The sequence below is a fragment of the Caenorhabditis elegans genome, chromosome I (genome assembly GCF_000002985.6).
Source record: "Caenorhabditis elegans chromosome I".
NCBI classification, from domain to species: Eukaryota; Metazoa; Nematoda; class Chromadorea; order Rhabditida; family Rhabditidae; genus Caenorhabditis; species Caenorhabditis elegans.
This window is the reverse complement of record NC_003279.8, coordinates 11,079,501-11,101,229: the sequence shown is the minus strand read 5'-3', so window position 1 is coordinate 11,101,229 and position 21,729 is coordinate 11,079,501. Positions and strand designations below refer to the sequence as shown.

At 38.5% G+C, this 21,729-nt stretch overlaps 1 protein-coding gene and 2 non-coding genes across 6 annotated transcripts in view; 2 read left to right on the top strand and 1 right to left on the bottom strand.

Annotated features, from left to right (window-relative positions):
* Positions 1-21,729, top strand: part of hmr-1 (Cadherin-related hmr-1) — a gene marked incomplete at both ends in the record, with an annotated part of 58,910 nt that overhangs the window by 33,438 nt on the left and 3,743 nt on the right. The window contains 7 exons of one of the 4 annotated variants that reach the window (NM_001026479.4): positions 6,898-7,127; positions 12,685-12,818; positions 13,378-13,537; positions 14,267-14,504; positions 17,165-17,641; positions 19,125-19,645; positions 20,432-21,113. In NM_001026479.4, coding sequence (NP_001021650.1) covers positions 6,898-7,127; positions 12,685-12,818; positions 13,378-13,537; positions 14,267-14,504; positions 17,165-17,641; positions 19,125-19,645; positions 20,432-21,113 — 2,442 coding nt within the window. Of the gene's footprint in view, positions 1-6,703; positions 7,432-12,684; positions 12,819-13,377; positions 13,538-14,266; positions 14,505-17,164; positions 17,642-19,124; positions 19,646-20,431; positions 21,114-21,729 lie in introns of those variants that run through there. The other 3 variants (NM_001392947.1, NM_001264632.3, NM_001381216.1) reach the window with 3 other exon arrangements.
* On the bottom strand, positions 4,175-4,236 carry mir-8190. Its single transcript, NR_131391.1, has one exon. It is a non-coding gene; the product is annotated as a pre-microRNA mir-8190 (primary transcript).
* Positions 12,957-13,028, top strand: W02B9.3. The gene has a single exon (NR_101621.1). It is a non-coding gene; the product is annotated as a small nucleolar RNA W02B9.3 (small nucleolar RNA).

Genomic DNA, 21,729 nt, shown 5'->3' with positions numbered 1-21,729 from the left:
ACACACGCATACGCTTCAACTGCGCGTTCGTTTCGTCTTTCTCCATGCATCGGTGCGATTGTGCGCTTATATTTCGAAATTGAGACATGAAGAAACCTTTTCACATTTTGGATTTCTCTTCTTTTTTTTGTCGCTGAACACGATGAATAAGAAAGAAAAAGAACAAATCGCTCATCATCCTCCGTCCGTTTGCCTTTCATTTGAAATTCTTACGGCTAGCATAGCAGAAGGCATTCAAATGCATTAAAACATACGTTCGGCGGAGGGTTAGGTGTGTGTGTGTTTTCCGTTTCGATTTGTATAGTTTTGAATTACTGAGAGGCGCTAGGTTTATTAAAAAATCGGCAATTGTTGAAATTGCAGGAAAATTCAAAAAATCGGCAATTTCCGAATTTGGCCGAATTTTTCGAAAATCGACAATTTCCGAATTTCCCCGAATTTTTCAAAAATCGGCAATTTTCGAATTTGCCCGAATTTTTCAAAAATCGACATTTGTCGAAATTGCGCGAATTTTTCAAAAATCGGCAATTGTGGCCAAAAATTTCAAAAAAAAAATCGGCAATTTCCGAATTTGCCCGAATTTTTCAAAATCGGCAATTTCCGAATTTGCCGAGTCTTGAAAAAAGCTACTTCCATCATTTTTCGCTGAAAATTTCAAATTCCACAGTAATTTTGTCTCCAGGTGTTCCTTTTTTGGTTCATTTTCCCATTTCAAACGTTCACATTCTGCCTGTCTGACAGGTGTTCGTTGTTGGTTCTTCTGTACACACATCCTCTACTACTGCACAAGGCCTTTCAAACATTTTGTCCATCTCCAGTTGCACCACTTCCTTCTCACTGCCTGCCTGCCTGACTCATCACATTTTGCCGTTTTTGGAGTGAGAGAGGCGGTTGTCCTGTTTCTACTCCTTTTTTAGTGATGAGTCAGAGCTTTCCCAGTGATTTTTCGATAAAATCGAAGAGTTTTGGAGATTGTAGTCAACTATTGCCGATTTGTCGGAAATTTTAATTTTCGGAAATTTGCCGGTTTGCCGGAAATTTTCATTTTCGGTACTTTGCCCAATCGCCTGAAATTTTCATTTTCGGTACTTTGCCGATTTGCCGGAAATTTTCACTTTTGCCAATTTGCCGGTTCTTCCGAAAGTTTCATTTTCGCCAATTGGCTAAATTGCCGGAAATTTTCATTTGTAGCAAATTGCCAGTTCGCCGAAAATATTCATTTTCGGCATTTTGCCAGTTTGCCAGAAATTTTCGATTCCGGCTATTTGTCAATTTGCCGAAAATTTTCAATTCCGGCAGTTTGACGATTTGCCGATTTGCCGGAAATTTTCAACTCCGGCAATTTGCTGATTTGCCGGAAATTGTCATCTCCGGCAATTTGCCCATTTGCCGGAAAAAATCGTTTCCCTGATTCCACTTCCGGCTCGATACCCGAAGTTTTTTGTGGAATTTCCCAAGGTCGCTAACCCATTTCACACCCAATATTCCCGTTACGCTTTTATAATTTTCATTCCCTCACTTTTTTTTTGCTATTTATGGTGCCTACACCGCCCATTTAGAATACAAAGTAGGTTGAGGTCGGGACCTGCTAAAAGTATGTTTGCTCACTCGCTTTTCGAGTTTCCGAGGCCCCCCTCAATTTTATTATGAAGGGGAGAGGGGGAAGAACTTTCAATTTTCTTTTTAGTTTCTTCTCCCCCGTTTACGAGGAGAATGGAAAAAAGATGAAAGAAGTACTTTTCTCACCTATAAGATGACCAATTGGTTTTCTTTGAGTTTGCCGGGTGGCTGGGTCTCGCAACGATTCCTCTCAGAAGTGACCGGCAAGCCCGGGATTTTGGTAGTTTCGGTAATTGCCGGAGTTGCCGAAAATTTCGAAAATCGGCAATTTTTGAAACTGCCGAAAATTTTCCAAAATTGCCGGTTTTTGAAATTTTTGTTAAGTTCGGCAATTGCGGACTTTTTTTTTGAAATTTTCGCCATTTTCGGCAAATGTCGATTTTTGAAAAATTGGCCAATTTCGATAAATTGCCAGTTTTTTAAATTTTCTGTAATTGGCTGTTTCGGAAATTTCCGAATTTTTCAAAAATCGCCAATTTTCAAAATTACCGAAAATTTCAAGAAAAAAATCGACAATATCCATAATCGGCTGAATTTTTAAAAAATCGCCAATTTTCAAATTGCCAAAAATTCCAGAAAAAAAAATCGGCAATTTCCGAAATTGCCCTAATTTATCAAAAAATCGGAAATACTCGATACTGCCCGAATTTTTCAAAATTCGGCAATTTCCGAAACAGCCAATTACAGAAAATTTTAAAAACCGGCAATTTATCGAAATTGGCCAATTTTTCAAAAATCGACATTTGCCGAAAATGGCGAAAATTTCAAAAAAAAAGTCCGCAATTGCCGAACTTAACAAAAATTTCAAAACCGGCAATTTCCGAAATTGCCTGAATTTTTCAAAATCGCCCAACCATCCCCGATTCCACCTGAATCTTGAAGCTCATTCCGAGAAAAACGCCTCATTTCTCGGCTTTTTCGCTCCCGAGTAACGATGTTGTCCACGCTTAAGTGCGAGTGACCACGCAAACAAGGCAAAAAATGTCTTCTTCTTCTCGTGTTGCTCTCTCTCTCTCTCTCTTTCTCCGGCTCGAGCCCTCATATATATCTGTTGAGCTCTACCGCGCGGCTCTCTTTTTACGCGTGCTGCTCCTGCTCATCCACTCGAGCCTTTCCCGGTGTGCTCTTTCTCCGTGTCCACTTGATAATAAATAGTAGTAACCAGCCTTGTGGTGGAGGGGGAAAGTACCCTTTAACTATGCGGCGGTGGGTGCAAAAAAAGAGAAATGCCGACGGTAGAGAAATCATCAAAGGAATCTGGTTTTTTGACGATTTTGAAGACGAACCGGCAAATTGGCAAAATGACAATTTGTTAAAATAGAAAAATTCCGGCAAATCGTCAAATTGCCGGATTTTCAAAATTTCTGCAAATTTGATAAACCGGCAATTTATTAAAATTGAAATTTTCCGGCAAATCATCTAATTGCCGGGGTTTCAAATTTTCGGCAAACCGGCATATGCTAAAATGGAAAATTTTCGGCAAACCGGTAAATTAGCATAACGGCAATTTGTCGAAATTGAAGATTTCCGGCAACTCGTCAAATTGTCTAGTTTTCGAATTTTCGGAAATTTGGCAAACCGGCAATTTGTTAAATTTGAAAATTTCCGGCAAACCGTCAAATTGTCGGGTTTTAGAATTTTCGGAAATTTGGCAAACCGGCAAATACTACTGAAAATTTCCGGCAAACTTTGCCGGGTTTTCAAACTTTCGGCGATTAACCAAATTTGCCGAAAATTAATTTGCGGCAAATTGGGAAAAAGGGCAATGTGCCAATACTGAAGATTTCCGCAAAATCGTCAAATTTTCGGAAATTCGGCAAAGCAAAAAAATGTCAAATTTCAAAATTTCCTGACAATTTGGGTTTTTCAAATTTTCGGCAAACCGGCAATTTTTCAAAAATTAGCAATTCCGGCAAATAGGCAAATTGTGTGTTTTCCCCAATTTTTGACAGCCCGAAAATTTGAACAAAATCAGATTGCGCCATAGCTTTTTGAAGTTCAAAAAGCGTCGTTTTTCACAGTCCGGCTCAATTTTTTGTAGCTTGTAGTGGGTGAAGCTCAACTTTTTTCCGGCTCTCAGTTAGTTTTTGTTGGGTTTTCATCATCGTTTCTTTGTCTCTCTCTCTCTCTGTTTATGGTCCCTTCACTACTGACATTGTCGACGCACGATGTCTCCTAACAAGATTCGCCTCTCTCTCTCCTCTTTTCCAACATGTCGTTTTCCGCCTCTTCCTATACTTTTTTACCCGTCAAAAGCAGTAGAGAGAAGCATTACAGCCTTTTTTTTTTTTTTTTTTTGTTGTCGTTGTTGATGGTGATGCGGAAAAGGCGACGTTTTTTAGTGCATCTTTACTAGGATTCCGATTTCCGCCCCAGCTTTTATGGGAGGTTATTTCTCTTTCTTTATGGAAGAAGTGAGAAAATGGCAGGTTCTCACGGAAACTTTACGAAACCTTTTCGACCCTCCGCACTTGAGAGTAGTCGGCGACGACTGCTCTTGGTTTCTTGGAATTTTCTGAATTTCCTCGAATTTTGGCATTTTAAGCATAAAAATCGCTGAAAATCGGTAGGAATCCCGAAATTCCCGGATTTCCTGGATTCCAAAGCGATTTCCCGGATTTTTTTGCATTTTTTACCATAAAATTCGGTGAAAATCGGTAGGAAACGTGATTTCTAGGTTTCTTGGAATATTTGGATTTCCTCCGAATTTCGGCATTTTTGACCCTAAAAATCGTTGTACTGAGCTCGGTGAGGCTACTGGGTGATACAAGCTCTGCTAGAAAAATGCCAAGGTTTAAGCTCAGCTGGAGCTCCTAGAACTCCAAATGCTCAAAAATTCAAAATATTCGGAATTTTTTTCAGTTGAAAATCTGGAACTTGTCTGAAATTCTGAAAATTAGCGAAATTTGGACTTAAAAATTGGGATAAAATGATAAAATGCAGACATTTTATCCTTTTTTATCCGAAGTTCACATTTTCCAATGTTTGAATTAAATTTTCCTATAAAATTACCAACTTTTGTTATTTTCACTTGAATTTTTGAGGGAAAAAATCTGAAAATTGTGTAAATTTTTGTGAAAAATGACAGTCTTGTGCTAAAAAAAATTGGAAAAAAATGTTAAAATTCAGAAATTTCTGCGTGATTTTTGGAATTCATGAATTTTAACATTTTCACTTTTTTTTCAATGTAAATGTTTTTTGTTCAATTTACAAAAATATGCAAAAAACTATTTCTGATTTTTCTGAAATTTTCAGCAAAAAATTGGAAAAAAACTGATTTTCATGTAAAAATTTTAATTTTTAAGTACAAAAAATGAAAAATTACAAATTTTGTAGTTTGACCTACAAAAAAAGTCGTAAATAGTTGTTTCCCTTGAGATTTTCGCATTTCTCAATTTCTCCAACTGGTTTTGACCGGCCGTCTCCAGAGCCGCCAATCCATCTCAATAATGTCTTCCTCCCCGTATAACTCATTCTCACTCGTCTGCAGTGCGCCGCGCAAAAAACGGCCTCCAAACCGATTAGTGGTGTCGTTGTTGGGTCCCCCAGCTGGGGGTGGTTACCTGTGCATTTTTGTATGGTTTATCTAAGTCTCTTTGTCTCTCGGTCTCTCTCTCTTGGACTGTCCAAAGGGGACCTTACGCGGCTTCGGCGGCGGAGAAACTCAGAAACTCTTCGTCTCCCCTTACCTTGAGAAGAGGCGTGTCCGCCCGGTCGTTGTGTCGATGTCTCTGCGTCTCTTCGTTTTCGGACAATCTCTCGTTGCTTTCTGTGTCTCCGGTCTCTCGGATTCGACCTCTACGTGGTGAGAGGGGGAAGCGCGCATCCTCTCCCGTGTAGTATCTCTCTTTGCACACACACATTCTCTCTCTCTCCGCGTTTTTCGGAGAAGAAAATGGAGATTGAAGACATTTTGCATCTTTTTATACTTACTTCCAATATCCACTCGATTTATTATTCATCCGAGAGCCTTTTTAGGGGACTTTTCCTACTAGTTAATGGGTTTTTTCTTCAATTTGGATAGTAGGTTAACTACAGTATATAGTTTAGGGTTGTTACCCGAAATTTTGAACGTAAAAGGCACTTAAATTAGGTTTAACCAAAATTCCTGAATTTTTAGAGATTTTTCTAGTATTCTTTAGTGGTTTTCAGCCGAAATTTGAGTTTTTATCTAATTTTTCGATATACTAATTGGTTTCTTTCCCCGTACTTACTTCCAATATCCACTCAATTTATTATTCATCCGAGAGCATTTTAAGGTGGTTTTTCTACTAGTTAATGGGTTTTTACTTCAATTTGGAATTTAGGTCAACTAGAGTATATAGTTTAGGGTTGTTACCCAAAATTTTTAACTTAAATGGCACTTTGCAAGCAACTTTTAGAGATTTTCCTATTATTCGTCTAATCTTTATTGGGTCTTTTATCTGAAATTTGAGTTTTTATCTGATTTTTCGATTTCTTTGAACTTTTGTACTCAAGTTTTCATATTTTTGAGCTCGAACTTCCTAAGCTCAACCCTAGGTTTTCCCCCCAATTTTGAGCAGTTTTTAACAGAATTTTCTTTTTCCTTTTGGGTCTTAAGTTTTTTTCTCAGAATTGTAGCTAAAATTGAGCCCAAGTGATTCTCGATTTTTTTTTTCGATAAGCTCAAATTTTTGAGTTAAAATCCGAATTTCCTAGCTATTTTCCTAGATTTTAAGATTGAGCTTCAATTTTCTAGATTCAAGTAATTTTCGTTCCAAATCAAAAATTTCCGGAATTTAGGTGATTTTCCGGATTTTCGTCCATATTTCCTTCTTATTTCCCGCCAACTTTTCACGGCACCGACTTCAAACTAACAGTGTAAATTCTCAAGTTCTCCGAAATTTTTCACACAAAAAAAATATCCAAATCCCATTTCACTTTCTATGCAAATTTCGATTTTTCACTTTTATCTAAACACACTCAAATCCGCTTTGTTTTTTGGCACTTTCCATTATACCTTCTCTTTGAATTTTTCTAGAAACTTGCCAATATTCTCAATTTTTGAGATTTTTTTTTCTCTTTTTCCTCGAATTTCTCCTTAAAATTGTCCATTTTTTACAGTAGAAGTTGCGTCAAACGCCACCTAGTCGGCCTAGCCGCACACTCACTGCAACAACACCGCGAATATCAATAAAAAAGCCTTAGTGTCATTCCAACCTTAGAACTTACTAATCCCAACAACAAAAAAATCACAAAAAAAATCAAGAAGAAGGTCCCCCCTCTCTCTCTTCATCATCCAATCAAAATTTCTAGCCACTGGACTACGAAGACGTCACCCAACGGGACGGTTTTCATCTCGGGATACGAGTTTCCGACGGTCGACACGATGCAGAAGCGGCGGTGCACGTGGCACTCGTCGATCGCAACGACCACGCGCCACACATTCACGGAGCCACAGAACACCGAGTCCGAGAGGACGTGCCACGTGGAACAAGCATTGGACGATACACGGCAACGGATCGGGATGCCGGAGACACGGCAAGGTAGGAGTAGTAGGGGAAATTGTGTGATTTTTGGGAGTTCTAAGAGGCTCTGGGTGACACTTTTGGGCTTTTGCTTCGTTCTGAGCACCTTGATTGGCGGAGCGGAAGCGTTTACGGACCTTTCGTTGCCATTCGGACTGGAGCCATCGGTCGCCAAGTCGCGGTTTTCGTCGCTTGTCGGCGGAGTCCGTGCACGGGACATTCACGTTTTTGTGATGAAGAATATCAGTGAGGATACGCCGGTTGGAACGGTTCTCGAGACTTTTAAGGCTCACGATCCGAGTAATCCAATGTATAATTTCTCGTAAGTTTTTTGCATTTTTTTTTTTTTAATTTTCGGGAGGGGACTTTTTAACGGGAAAAAATGGTTTAAAATTGGCATTTTTGGCTTGAAATTTACAAATTTCATGCGAAAAAGCATGGGCCAGTTGGTTTGACCTACAAAAAATGCGGGAATTTTTTCTCCAAAAAATGTGACGTCAGCACACTTTTAACCGCGCAAAATCAGTTGAGAAGTCTGCATTTAAATTCCCGCTATTCTCGTAGATCAAACCGACATGGGGCATTCTGACACCTTTTGCGTGAAAAAGTGCATAAAAAATGCGCAAAATTTTTGTTTTAGCGGTTCCCCCTGGACAATTTGGATAAAAATGGGCATTTTAGCTGGAAATTTGAATTTCTGGGGAATGTTTGCGATTTTGGAGGGAAAAAACCATTCCGACCTTAAAATTTTCGAATTCGGCTGAAAATTTTGAACTTTTTGCAAAATTTCCAATTTGAGCATCAAAAATGCCACGTGGCACCACTTTTCGGTGAATAATTTCGATTTTCGCTTGACGACTCAAAATTGAATTTTTCGTCAAATTTTCCCAATTTTGACTTCTGGAAATTCACGTGGATTGAATTTTCGCCATCTTTGGCCACTTTCACTTTGCATATCTTCACACGCTGCTGCTGCTGCTGCTGGTGAAATTTTGATGGTTCATCATTGAGATACCGAAACTTGCGCGCAGCTGTCGAAATCGTTGGAATTTTCTCTCTCCCTCTGCTTTCCCGGAAAATTATGAATACGATGACGTGTTATGGGATGCGGCGGACAGTGTGATGGGTTATTACGTCGTTGGTTGTTGGAGACGATGATGATGATGTTGATGGTGCTGTCAATTTGGATTTTTGTCAAAAGTTGGAAGTTATCCCCCGGCGGGAGACTAAGAATTGACAACACAGTGAAATTTCCAAAAAGTTTGGATTTTGGAAGCTGGGATTCGGGATTCATCGAAATTCCGCTTAGATTTTGAGCCAAGAAGCTCTCTCAGGAGCGAAGCCATTCAGGGCGTTTCCTGGTGAAAATTCCAGGAAAAATCGGTTCTAGGAGTTCTACGCACAGCGAAAAACTGTCCTGAGCTAGAATTGTGTGCTGAGCCCAATTTCGCTAGTTTTGAGACTAGAAGCTTCTGATATCAAGCTGGACCAAAGTATATCTCTAGATAGCTTGAGACAGCTTTGCGGAGTCTGATAGACCTTTTTTTGAAGAAAATTCCGAAAAATCGGTTCTAGAAGTTCTAGGCACAGCGAAAAACTGTCCTGAGCCAGAATTGTGTGCTAGGCCCAAAATCGTTAGTTTTGAGCCTAGAAGCTTCTGCTCAATTTGAATCAATAGCTGGATAAAGCTCCGAAAAAATCGGATTTAGGAACCTCAAATTCAGTATTCCTCGAATTTCCACTCATTGAAGCTCTCGGCACAGCGAAAAATCGTTCTGAGCCACAATTTCAAGAGTTCAGCTCTTTTTACCAAATCCGATCACAGTTTGCCTCTAATTTTCGCGCATTCTCGTGTTCATTTGCATACCTCCCCAAAGACAATGTATGCGCGCGTATATTGTCTCTCTCTATGTCTCCCACCGTCTATAATGGTGGTGTGACCTCGATATATATATGCCAGGAGACAGCCATCTTTACCCAACCTTGCCTCTTCCTTTCCCCGTTCCTTTTACCTACAAACACACACACGGTGTTCTGTTGGGTGAGGATGGAAAGGTAGTAGAAAAGGGGGTTTTGTTTGTGGCCTTCCATCATCATCATCATAGTCGTCGTCTTCCGGATAGACAAAGTGGTTTTGGTGGTGGTGACGGCCTTGAAGGGCAGTTTTTGGATTAGCCTAGCAGCAGCAGCAACGGAATCCATTTGTGAAGGCTAAGGGAAATTTCTTCTGTAGACGATTCTAGAAAAAAAATCTAGAAAAAGTTGTCTCAGTGAGCTCAGAGCTCTGTGTGTGTGTGTGTGTGTGTGTGCACAAAAGTCAGTGACCCGATCACGAGAAGAAACCTGGCTGGCTCTTCTCTTGTTTGCACAATTTTTGTCACATTTGAGAGTGACCCTCCTAGGAAGTGCTCGGTTTTTTTCGAGGGGGTCATTGAGATGGTGTTAATGCTGCTCACTGAGAGCTTCCTCCTGACGCTCATATGAGCAGTTAATTAACAGTTCCTATTGCAAGGTGCCAGGCTGTCCCATTACGGCTTGATCTACAAAAAATGCGGGAATTTTCTGCCCAAAGAATGCGACGTCAGCACGTTTGTAACCATCTTCTCCCGCATTTTTGGTAGATCTACGTAGATCAAACCGAAATGAGACACTGAGAGCCTACGTGCAATCTGCACAGGATTATTGATAATTAGAGACCTTATTGTTGATTCCCACGCTGTGCAGGCAGAGACACATGTCACCAGGATGCCTGAAAGGTTTCGGACATGATAATTGCGACCTTTTGGAGAAGGGGGAACCCGTTGGTCATAATAGTATGACCACTAGTACTAGTAATGCCAAAGTCAGGAAGTACTTGGCGCCCGCCCGCCCGGCCCGAACATACTTTTACTCTACGCCAAGTGGATTATAATGTTGTTGGCTTGGTGAGGGGGGTGTAAAGTTGGTCGGAAGTGTTTCTCTTTCTGTCTCAACTCTCAAACGTCTTGGACCACCCGTGAACACACTGCAATCTCTGTGTATGTATGTAGAGTCATTCAATTGTTTACATGAGGGTGCGAGCATTTATACAGAGAGAGAGAGAGAAGGACATGGTGTCTTATTGTTTTGTTTCAATTGGAAAGAGCGATGACTCAACTCTTGAGGAGGTTGTGGAGGAAATGAAGAACTTTTGATTTGTCGGGGATGCAAGTTTTGGATTGATCGTTGAAAAATGGTCTCAAACCGATCACAATTGGTTTTCCAGGCTGCTGAACCATTTTTCACGGAGTTTCTATGAAAATTTGAAATTCGGAGCTATTCCGCAATTGCTCTTCCCAAAAATTCAAGAATTTTGGGTTTTTGCTGATTTCCATACTCTCTGAACAGTTTTGACGAGGAAAAGTGCAAAAATGTCGATTGCACCATGTTTAGTTTTATCTCTGAAAACTACAAAATGTACAAAATGAAGCTCAAAATTCGCGAAATTGACAAAATTTTGGCCTTTGGAGCACCATTCCAACCGAAAATTGCTATTTTGACGTTTTGAAAGCCTGAAAAAGGTCTGGAAAATTGATTTCTGTCTCTTTTCCGAAAGAACATGCATTCTCGTCATTTTGCTCTCCTGTCGTCTCCGTTCCCAACAATTCCTTGATAATTCTATTTGCTCAACGACGTGAGCCATAGATTAGTGTGAGTGATGATAATAATAGCACCACCACTGTGCTATTTGTATTTTGAATCACACATATTGGAGCATCCCAGCAACAGGAGAGAGAAAAAAAGCGAAATTGAATTTCAAAAGCAATTTCAATTTCGCCCCAATGTTGTCCATCAGGGGAAAAGATGGCCAATTTTTGGCTTTTCTCTCTTCACCCAAAATTGACCAGATGGGTAATTAGGTGGATTTGTGAAGGAGAGGCTTCCCCCCTTCCACTCCTCATCCTTATTTATAACGGAAACAACAAGTGTAATGGAGTGAAGAAGAAGAAGAAGAAGAAGAAGAAGAAGAAGAAGAAGTACAACTAGACACATGTTTATTCCATGAAGAAGTGGGGGAATAACACAATTTGGGGAGCTTGAAGCCAGGAAAGATGATACTGGGAATCTGAAAATCCAGAAATTTCCACGAGTAAGGTGTCTAGACAGAAGCTTATGGCTAACGGAAAGAGCTGGAGCTGTAACTTGGTCTGAAAATCTGGAAATTTATACTAGTAATGGTCGATTGCACCATGTTGTTTCAACACTGTTTATTGAAAACAAAAATACTATAGCTGTAACTTGGTCTGAAAATCTAGAATTTTCCACATGGAAGAGGTCCAGCCAGAAGCCTATGGCTCACGGAAAGAGCTGAAGCTGTAACTAGATCTGAAATTCTGGAAATCTCCACTCAAAATAGTCTATTGCACCATGTTGTTTCAACGCCTTGACTGGTTCAGAAACATCAGAAGCTGAAAATCAGAGATATATGGAATTTCAGCGAAATTTCAACGAGTATCACGATTTTGGCAGTAAAAATTTGGCTTTACGGCTCAGGAATTCAATTTTCCGTAGCTCAACAAGATTTTCACAACTTTCCGGGTCAAGAATAGCTAATTCTTTGTCTCCTCCTAATTTCCCTCCACCGCAACCGCTATACTCTTCAAATGAAGAAGTTATTGCATGGTTAATGAGGCTTTTTGGTGGTGGTGGTGGTGTTGGAGTGAATATGAAAAGAGTAATTACGCAAGTGTGTACACACACTCTTTTCCACCACCATCACCACCAACAACCTATTTTCATGTGGAATATGATATGTGGTGGTGTTGGACATTCAATCATGGAAGCACCTCTGCGCTTGACCGATGACCATTGGGCAAGGTGACTGGCAACAAGATACATGAGGACACTTGAGTCTCTGTTCTGTCTGTCACCTGCCTGCCGATTTTGGGTGTCAAAATTTGGAAAGCGAGGGAGAGGCTCAAGCTAGAAACTATGATTGACAGAGCCTTAAAGCAGAGTCTCCAGATAACATAACAGACAATTGGTCGATTGCACCATGTTGTTTCAACAGTATTAAGTGAAAAATGGACGATTGTACCATGTTGTTTAAACACTGTTTATTAAAATTATAGAAAATCATTTGATTTATCTGGAAAATGGCATTCGGTTTAGCTGAAATATTGGAGACAGTGCTAAAAAAGTGCCTGAAAATTTTGAGCACTTTCTCTAATGTTTCATGTTAAAAGGAATGTCATTTTCAGATGAATCATGTAATGTTCTATATTTTGACACTAACTTTTAATAAACAGTGGTGTTGAAACAACATGGTGCAATCGAGTAAATTTAGCTTCAAGTTAATTTAGCAACCAGAGAATTTTTAAAAAACTAGTGCAGAGCCATGGAAAAATGCTTGGTTGGTTTTATCTGAAATTGCTCAGATTTTGGCGGAAAAGCTTTGCGAATTGCTCCGAAAATTGTCTATCGCTGGAAAATGTGAAAAAAGCTGATTTTTGAGCACTTTTTCAAGACTTTTATCCAAATTTTAAGCTATTTTCATATAGATCTGACATTTTTTGCCATTTTTTGAAAATATTTTTAAAAAATCCCCTTTTTCCAGATTCCGAATCAATCGCCAATCGGATCCGAAACGTCAATTCACTATTGATCAGGATGGAACACTTCGTGTTGCTCACACACTTGATCGAGAGGATATTGCCGTTTATAATTTGATTATAGAAGCCTATGATAATTGTGAGCATTATTTTTTGCTCCAAAATTTGGAAAATTTGACCCAAAAACGGGGTTTTTCCAAAAACAAAAACTCACTGAAATTGTTCAAAAATTGACGAAAATTTGGCCCAAAAACGGGCGTTTTTGAGATTTTTCAATAGTTTTGCAAAAAAAAATGACAAAATTTGACACAAAAATCATATTTTTTGGAATTTTTTCAAAATTGTGCGGAAATTTAGAAAATTTGGGCCAAAACAACGTTTTTACAAAAAGTTCTAGATTTTGGAGAAATTTCAGCCAAAAAATGTTTCAAAACTGCAAATTTAAAAATGTTGCGAAATTTGTTCCAAAAAACTGCATTTTTTCGAATTTTGCCAAAATTTTGGTGAAATTGCTTCAAATTTTTGAAAATTCGGCAAAATTTGATCAAAACAGCATTTTTTAGAAGCTTTTTAAATTTTTTCATTGAAAATGCTCCAAAATTGTGAATTTTTTCCCAAAATTGACGAAATTAGTTCCAAAAAATGCAATTTTTTACGATTTTCCACTTAAAAATGACTAATTTTCTATAATTTTTCAGCCAACAATATTGGGCGTCAAATGGTTGCCGTCTACCTTCAGGATGTGAATGATAATGGACCCGAACCGTATACCGTACCGAGACCATGTATTTTCCGCGAAAATACTCCTGTAAATCAACTCGGAACTTGTGAAATTCGCGCCACGGATAGAGATACTGCGTGGGTTTTTTTTGGAAATTTAAATTTGGCCAAAATTGACCTAAAAATCTGGATTTTTGAGCAAAAATGGAGAAAAATGTGTCATTTTTGGGCAAAATTGACCAAAAATTGGCCGAAAATTGCTTGCAATTAGCCTAAATTGTGAATTTTGGTCAAATGTGAAAAATTGCCAAAAATTTGTGATTGACAAAAAAAACGGCGAATTTTTTAAAAAAGTGCGAAATTTTCCAAAAAATTTCGATGTTTTTCAAAAAGAATGTGACTTTTTCGATAAAAATGTGACTTTTTCGATAAAAATGTGACTTTTTCGATAAAAATGTGAATTTTTCGATAAAAATGTGAATTTTTTCAAAAAACTGACAATTTTTCAAAAAAATGTGAATTTTTTTTTAAACGCGTATTTTCCAAAAAAAAGCGATTTTTTCTATAAAAATCTCGATTTTTTTCAAAAAAGTGCAATTTTCCACAAAAATCTGTGAATTTTTCGAAAAACTGCGTATTTTTCAAAAAAAGAAGCCTTTTTTTTTTCGAAAAACGTCGAATTTTTTGAAAAAGAAACGGTGAAATTTCAAAAAAAAAATTTATTTATTGAAAATAAAACGAATTTTTAGAAAAAGTGCAAATTTAAAAAAAAACGGCGAATTTTTGCCCAAAAAATCCTAATTTTTGAGGCTCCCAGACTACAAACTACACGTTTTTTCCCAACAAAAAAATCCCCAAATTTTTCAGTGAATTTGGACCCCCATTCACGATGGAAGTATCGCCCAGCTTCAAATATAGTCAATATTTGAATGTTATATTCAATGCGAACGGAGACGGTGGAAATGGATCAATGACCATTACACCACTTCAAGAATTTGACCGTGAAGCCCCAGTTCCTGGAAAAATTTTGGAAATTCCATTGATTTTGGCGGATCGTGCCGGCCGACGTAACGAGGCTTCGGTTCATGTGATTATTGGAGATTTGGTAAGAAAAAACTAGCTGGAAATCGGCAAAATCGTGTTTTTTATGTTATTACACAGTAAAAATTGATTACAAACCATAGGAAAGTAGATTTTTCGCAGAAATTTGAGTTTTTGATTGTTTTCCGGAGAAATTGGCTTAAAAAGTGCATAAAAACGTTGAATTTTCAGTTTTTGAGTGTTTTCCTGTGAATTTGGCTTTAAAAATGAAATCAGCTTTGAAAATGGCCTGAAACTGAACATTTCTTCGAAAATCAATGTATTTTTGAGCCAAAAGTGATTTGGCAGTAAAAATTGTTCAAAATTCGTCGAAAACGGTGCCGGAAGCCCGAAAGCCTGAAAACTGAAGGCCCGGAAGCTGAAATCCCGAAACCTGAAAGCCCGAAAGCATGAAAACTGAAAGCCCGAAAGCTGAAATTCCGAAAGCCCGGAAGCTGAAAGCCCGGAAGCTGAAAGCCCGGAAGCTGAAAGCCCGAAAGCCCTAAAGGCCGAAAAAGCTGAAAGCCCGAGAGCCCGAAAGCTTGGAGTCCCAAAAGCCCGGAAGACCGAAAGCCCGAAAAATGGCGAGTCTAAGTCGCTGAAAATTGGATTTTCTATTGAAAATTCCAAATATTTGCACACAATTACCGCTTCTCCTCATACTCCTATAACTCAAGTAATTTGAGTAATAGTAACAAATTAGCGGTATTCATCAAAAGATGGTGTGCCCGTTTTTTGTCGGTCGCTCCTTTTATGCAGTAATGTATGTGTGTGTGGGTGCGTGCGTCATCGGATTACGGTCCGTTTGACCCCCCTCCTCCGAACATGTACGCGGGGGGGGGGGGGGGGGGGGGGGAAATTATACGAAGAAAGAGGAGAGAAGAAAAAGAGAAGACGTCGGGTGTCGTTAACCTAGAAAATTTTGATGTGTTCCTCCTCCACCTCTGTCGTTTTCAAGGGAACTTTTTGAGAGGATTTGGGGTGGAAATTTGGGGAAAACTGGGATTTTTATCCACTTTTGACGGTGAAAAACCGAAAAATTGGGAAAATCCCATTTTTAGACCAATTTTGACGGTCAAAAACCGAAAATTTGGTGAAAATTGACCAGTTTTGAAGCTTGTGTCGAAATGCACCATAATCGGAATTCTGGTTGAGTTTTGTGAAAATTCGGATAAAATCGTCAATTTTTACTCATTTTTGAAAAATGGCTTCATTTTTTACCGAATTTACAAGAAAAACGCCGAAATTGAGCCATTTTTCGGCTTTTTGGCTTGAAAAAGTCTAGTTTTTGACATTTTTCATCCTCGGAAGCTTTTTGGCTGTTGTAGTTTGTTCTCTCCACAGCTGCTCCACAGCTCCAAATCTCGGCACACTCCTGTTCAAAAAGTCAAGATCCACTTGTCAATGCAAATGTGATGAGATTTATGCAAATGTGTAGTAGAGTGGTACGCATATTCTGGAATAAGATGGCTGTGTCCTCTTATTAGCCAATTAGGAGATGCCCCCCTGCTCCGTGAGCTGGACAGACGGACAGGACGGAGCAAATGGATTTGTGCAACTTCCGTTCCATCCGCGCTCGGCAATTCATTATGCAAGAATTCGAATTAGAAGATGATTTTGCTTTGAATTAAATTCTCATGGATTTGGGGGGTTGTGAAGATGGAAGCTGGAAGATCCAAGCTCCAAGCTTCAAGCTGAAAACTCCAAGCTTCAAGCTCCACGCTTTAAGCTCCAAGCTCCTAGCTTCAAGCTCCAAGCTTCCAGCTTCAAGCTCCAAGCTTCCAGCTTCAAGCTCCAAGCTTCAAGCTGTAAACTACCAACTAGAGTTTCTGTCGGCTCCTTCACCTTTTATCTCGGCATTTACCTCGTCGTTATTCACACACTCGCAGACATTTCATTAGAAATGATCAAAGGGATGTGCCGTCCCAATGCATGCCTAGAAGGTGACAGAGCGACGAGAACAAATAGACGTTCGTTCCCCTTCCCCCTCCATCATCACACAAAAAATGTGTATATGCATGAGAAATGAGACGACGAAGAATTGATGGTGTAAACAGATTTGGGGTCAGATTTGACCCCCACTAGGCAGGGGACGACGAATTGATGTTCTGGCTACAAAGTACATGGAATAATGAACTTTGAGCATCATAATATAGAAGCTGCACAAGTTTCCAGTTTGATTGAGGCTCCAGCCGGCTACAAACTACAATTTGAATTGAGCCGGAAAAACTTGAGCTTGAGCAAGTTGAGCATGAAAATATGAGTTCTCCAGAATGAGGAATTCCCCAAAAAAAGCTAAATTTCTTAAAAAGATCATAAATAACACTTTGTATTATCGTACTACTATTATGACATATGCCCTAATAATGGGAGTTTGCTTAGTCGCTTAAAGAATTTCACGGTTGGTTAACGCTACAAACTACAGTTTAATAAAAGTGACGTCAATATTAATAGTTTGGCTCTAATAGGGCTATTCAAATAATGTTGCAAAATGTATTAAAATACATGTCTTTATGTAGATTAGTACAGTTGTGACGTAATTTTTCTACACTTTTTAATTACCCGGCACTACTTGAATAACCCATAACAGAAACACCATGGTTTTTAAAATATTATTTTAAATATTGCAATACAATACAATCTTCCAAAACTTCAAACACCAAAATCAATTCAATTTATGTTCAGAATGACAATACAATGCACGATGGTCGTATGACAATCCATGTGAATTCCTACCTGGGACGCCTGAAAGAGACTGTAATCGGACGTGTCTATGTTGATGATGCAGACGATTGGGATCTTGGAGACAAGACGTTCTCTTGGAAGGATAGCCGCCCCGGCTTCGAGCTCTCTGACAAGGGATCCATCACGATGGCTGGTGAAATGGCTGCTGGTACCTATACGATGTCTGCGAATGTTCATGATAACGCTCGTGACGAGGACGCTGTCGGTTATGTGACTGTGATTGTGAATGCGGTGCCACAAATTGCGTTTGACAATCAGGGAAGTGTTCAGTTGTTGATTGCCGAGGAGACACCGCTCCAGTTGCCGGATGACTTTATTCGTGCCGATTCGAATGGACAATCATTGATGGATACGTTCAAACAGGAGATGACGGCGTATATGGGTGGAGATGTTACAGTTGATGTGTTCTCCGTTCAGGTAATGGTTATTTTCAATTTTCAAGTCTAATCAATCAAAAATGTTTAAAAGTGATCCTAATTAAAAAAAAACCTAATTAAATTAAAAATCCCAACATTTTATTGAGTTTCTCGAATTTAATTTGAAAATGATGTAAATTTGAGCATAAAGCATTAAAAATACACATATAAAATATTTAGATACAACGGTGTTAATAAATTGTACATAATATATAACGTATATATATATATATGCAATACATGTATATGTGTATACTAATACCGTGAACACTAAATTCTAAGAATGCGTATTGCACAACATATTTGACGCGCAAAATATCTTGTAGCGAAAACTACAGTATCTCTTTAAATGACTACTGTAGCGCTTATGTCGATTTACGGGCTCGATTTTTGAAATGATTGTTTTTTTTTTCGAATAGTGACATTGATATTCCATTTTCATTATTTTTTGCTTAATTTTAATATTCTATCGATAAATAAATTATTTCCGTGAATCGACACAAGCGCACGGAAATAATTTATTTATCGATAGAATATTAAAATTGAGCAAAAAATAATGAAAATGGAATATCAATGTCACTATTCGAAAAAAAAAATCATTTCAAAAATCGAGCCCGTAAATCGACACAAGCGCTACAGTAGTCATTTAGAAAGTTATTGTAGTTTTCGCTGCGAGATATTTTGCGTGTCAATTATTTTGTGCAATACGCATTCTCTGATTCTTTTGTGTTTCCATTAGAAGTGTATAATATAAGTATGAGTTTTTTTTTTTTAATTTTGATACTTTCTCAATTTTTTGTCTAAAATTTCAAATTTTCCCCATTTTTTATAGGTTGATTGGGCGAGTCGGCTTGGAAGATTGGTAATTAATATATACATTTTTGTATATAGTTAGATAGCTAAATAGTTGTGCTCTTTCTGTGTGATTTTGCCCGATTTTTCTCGTCTAGAAAATCACTCTCTTTTGCACACTTGTAGAATTTTCCATATTCTTTTTACAACACCGCAACCAAGATTTTTCACTATTTTCAGTAAATTTTTCAATGAAAAATGTGCAAAATGTTGGTAGTTCTGCGATTTTGAAAAGGAGAAATATTTCTGATAATTTATAGGAATTAAAAACGTTTTAAAGCATCGGAAAATTGAAATTTGAACGATTTTCGTCAATATTTTCCCCAAAAGTATGGCAATTTTTGATATTTTGAAGGAAAATCACAACTTTACCTTCAGATATTTGACTATATCTTGAATTTTGTTTAAAAAAACCAATTTTTCACGAAAATTCGAAAAATCTTAGTTTTTTGACAATAAAAACGTGAAATTTTGGGAAACTGCTAAAAGTTCTTCTTTTTGAATAGCAATAGTCACAAAACTATACGATTTTTAGGTTTAAAATATAGAAAGAATGCCATTTTTTCTAGATTAGACTCTATATATTTATTCTTTAAAATCTCCATTTTCCCCTAATTTCCAATTATTTTCAGGTCGGAATCGCTACCCTCCAGACCCGAGATGTTCCAGTCTTGAATGTCCGTTTCAACGCTCGTGGCTCTACTTATCGTGATACAGCTCAACTGAATGGACTCATCGCAGCTCACCGAGCAGATCTTCAACGAAAGCTTAACGTCGAAATTGTTGGAGTCGGAATTGATATGTGCAAGTTTACACAGTGTGATGCCGGATGTCAGACTCTCAACTCTGCTGACTATGATGGAATTGTTGTATCAGCCAATTCAACAGTGATTGTCGGAGTCAATGCAACATCACGTGATGATTGTACATGCCCCGTGTGGAGAGCTCCACCGGCTTGTCAGCATTCCCTTTGTCATAATGATGGTGTGTGTCATAATACGAATCCTGGATTCTTTTGTGAATGCCGTAATGATGGATTGAAGGGAGCACGATGCCAGGGAACAACTAGAAGCTTTGGTGGAAACGGATTTGCGTGGTATAAGCCGATGCCGGCTTGTACGAGCCTGAACATCTCGTTTAGCTTTATGACGACGTACGGTTTCGAACTAATTATAGAAAAAAGCGTTAAAAAATTGGAAATTATCGAGAGAAAACTATACAAAAATGCGAATTTTTGAACGAAAAAACGATAAATCCGAATGTTTTTAACGTTTTCACCGATTTTGGTTCAAAATACTCGGGAATTTTTTTTTGTTTTGAAAGGCCAACTTTTAGAGCAATTTTCAAAATCAAGTACAACTGTATCAAACAAAAAGCCGCTTTCTAAACAAAAATTCAGCTTTTTTCTTTTCAGTCTTTTGGCATTAAAAAAAAACCTTTGAAATTATGTTAAAATCGGATTTTTGAACATTTTTCATGCTTTTTCCCCAAATAACTATAGTCAAAAATATGAAAAATTTTGTAAAAATCACATTTTTCAAACAAAATGCCAAATTTTAAACATCTCCCGAGATTTAAATAACAAAAAAAATAGGAATTTTGTGATATTTTTCAAATAAAAAAAGCAAAAACTGCGAAATTGCCAAAAAGTGTGTAGTACACACGCACGGGCGGCAAACGATTGTTCCGGCAAATCGGCAAATCGGCAAATGGCTGAAATTGAAAAATTCCGGCAAGATGCCGATTGGCCGGAAAAATGGAAATTCGCCGAAAATCAAAATTTCCGGAAAATTGCCATAATTTAAAATTTCCGGCAAAATGCCGATTTGCCAGAAAAATGGAAATTTGCCGAAAATCGAAATTTTCGGCAAACCGACAAAGTACCGAAAACGCTGAAAATTTTCGACATTTTCCATTCTAATTCTTGCAATTTTTTCAGTCAATCCGATGCTCTTCTATTCTACAATGGACCACTGGAAACTCTTCGAAATGATACTCATATCGAATATTCCGATTACATTTTCATTCAACTTCGCGGCGGCCGTATCTCACTGGAAGTTTCAATGAATGGACAATCGAGAAGCTCGCTGGAAGTGGCTTCTACCGCCTTAAACGATGGAACTTGGCATGATATTTCTGTGAATCAGGAGGGAAAACGCGTCGAACTCGTCGTTGATAATTGCCGATTCTTGGGCGCCGGCGCCGATGATTCTTCGTGTAGAGCCGAGTTGTATACACCTGACGATGATGAACGTTTGAATATTGTGACACCTGTACAGATTGGTGGATTGGCTCCGCTATCCGGTCAAGACTATCCACAGACAATTCCACGGGCCGGACTAAATGGATGCGTCCGCAATTTGAATGTTAACGGAGATCAGTACGATCTGGCGACACCCGCTTTCGAGCAAAACTCTGAAAAGGGTTGTAGGCTGTGGGGAGCCACGTGTGACAGTAACTCAGTCGACTCGTTGAATCATTGCATTCATGGAGACTGTTTTGCGGATGTTCAGGGTTCGGGTGCGATGGTTGCCAAGTGTGTTTGTGATCCGGGATGGGGTGGAGCACGATGTGAACGACGAATGGAATGGATTCAATTCGCACAGGGAGCTTTTATTGAGGTGCGGCTTAGACTACAAACTAGAACTTCACGATATGTGAAAATCGTTGATTTTGGCAATTTTTCAGCTAACTACTACAAGATTTTAGAGCTTTAGACCAGGGGTGTGCGGCAAATCTCAAAATTTGCCGAGCTCGGCAAATTCGGCAAATCTCCTTTTTCAATATTTGCCGAGCTCGGCAAACTCGGAAAATATTGATAATTTTTGATGTTTTTTGGAACACCAAAACTACCGAATTCTTAACACATCTGGTTTCTGAATTAGTTCCGTGTAGTATGTCTGCTTAAGCATCAATTTTGTGTCATTTTACTAAATTTTTGGCGAAAAAATCAATAATTTTAGTCAAAATTGTACTGTAAAATTTTTGACGTGTGCGGCAAATTTCGAAATTTGCCGAGCTCGGCAAATTCGGCAAATCTACTTTTTTGAAATTTGCCGTGTTCGGCAAACGGCAAATTCGGCAAATTTGCCGCACACCCCTGCTTTAGACTATAAACTACAATATTATTGAGCTTTAGACTACACACTACAATATTTTTGAGCCTTAGGCTAGGAACTACAAGATTTTTGCGCTTTAGACTACAAACTACAATATTATTGAGCTTCTGACTACAAA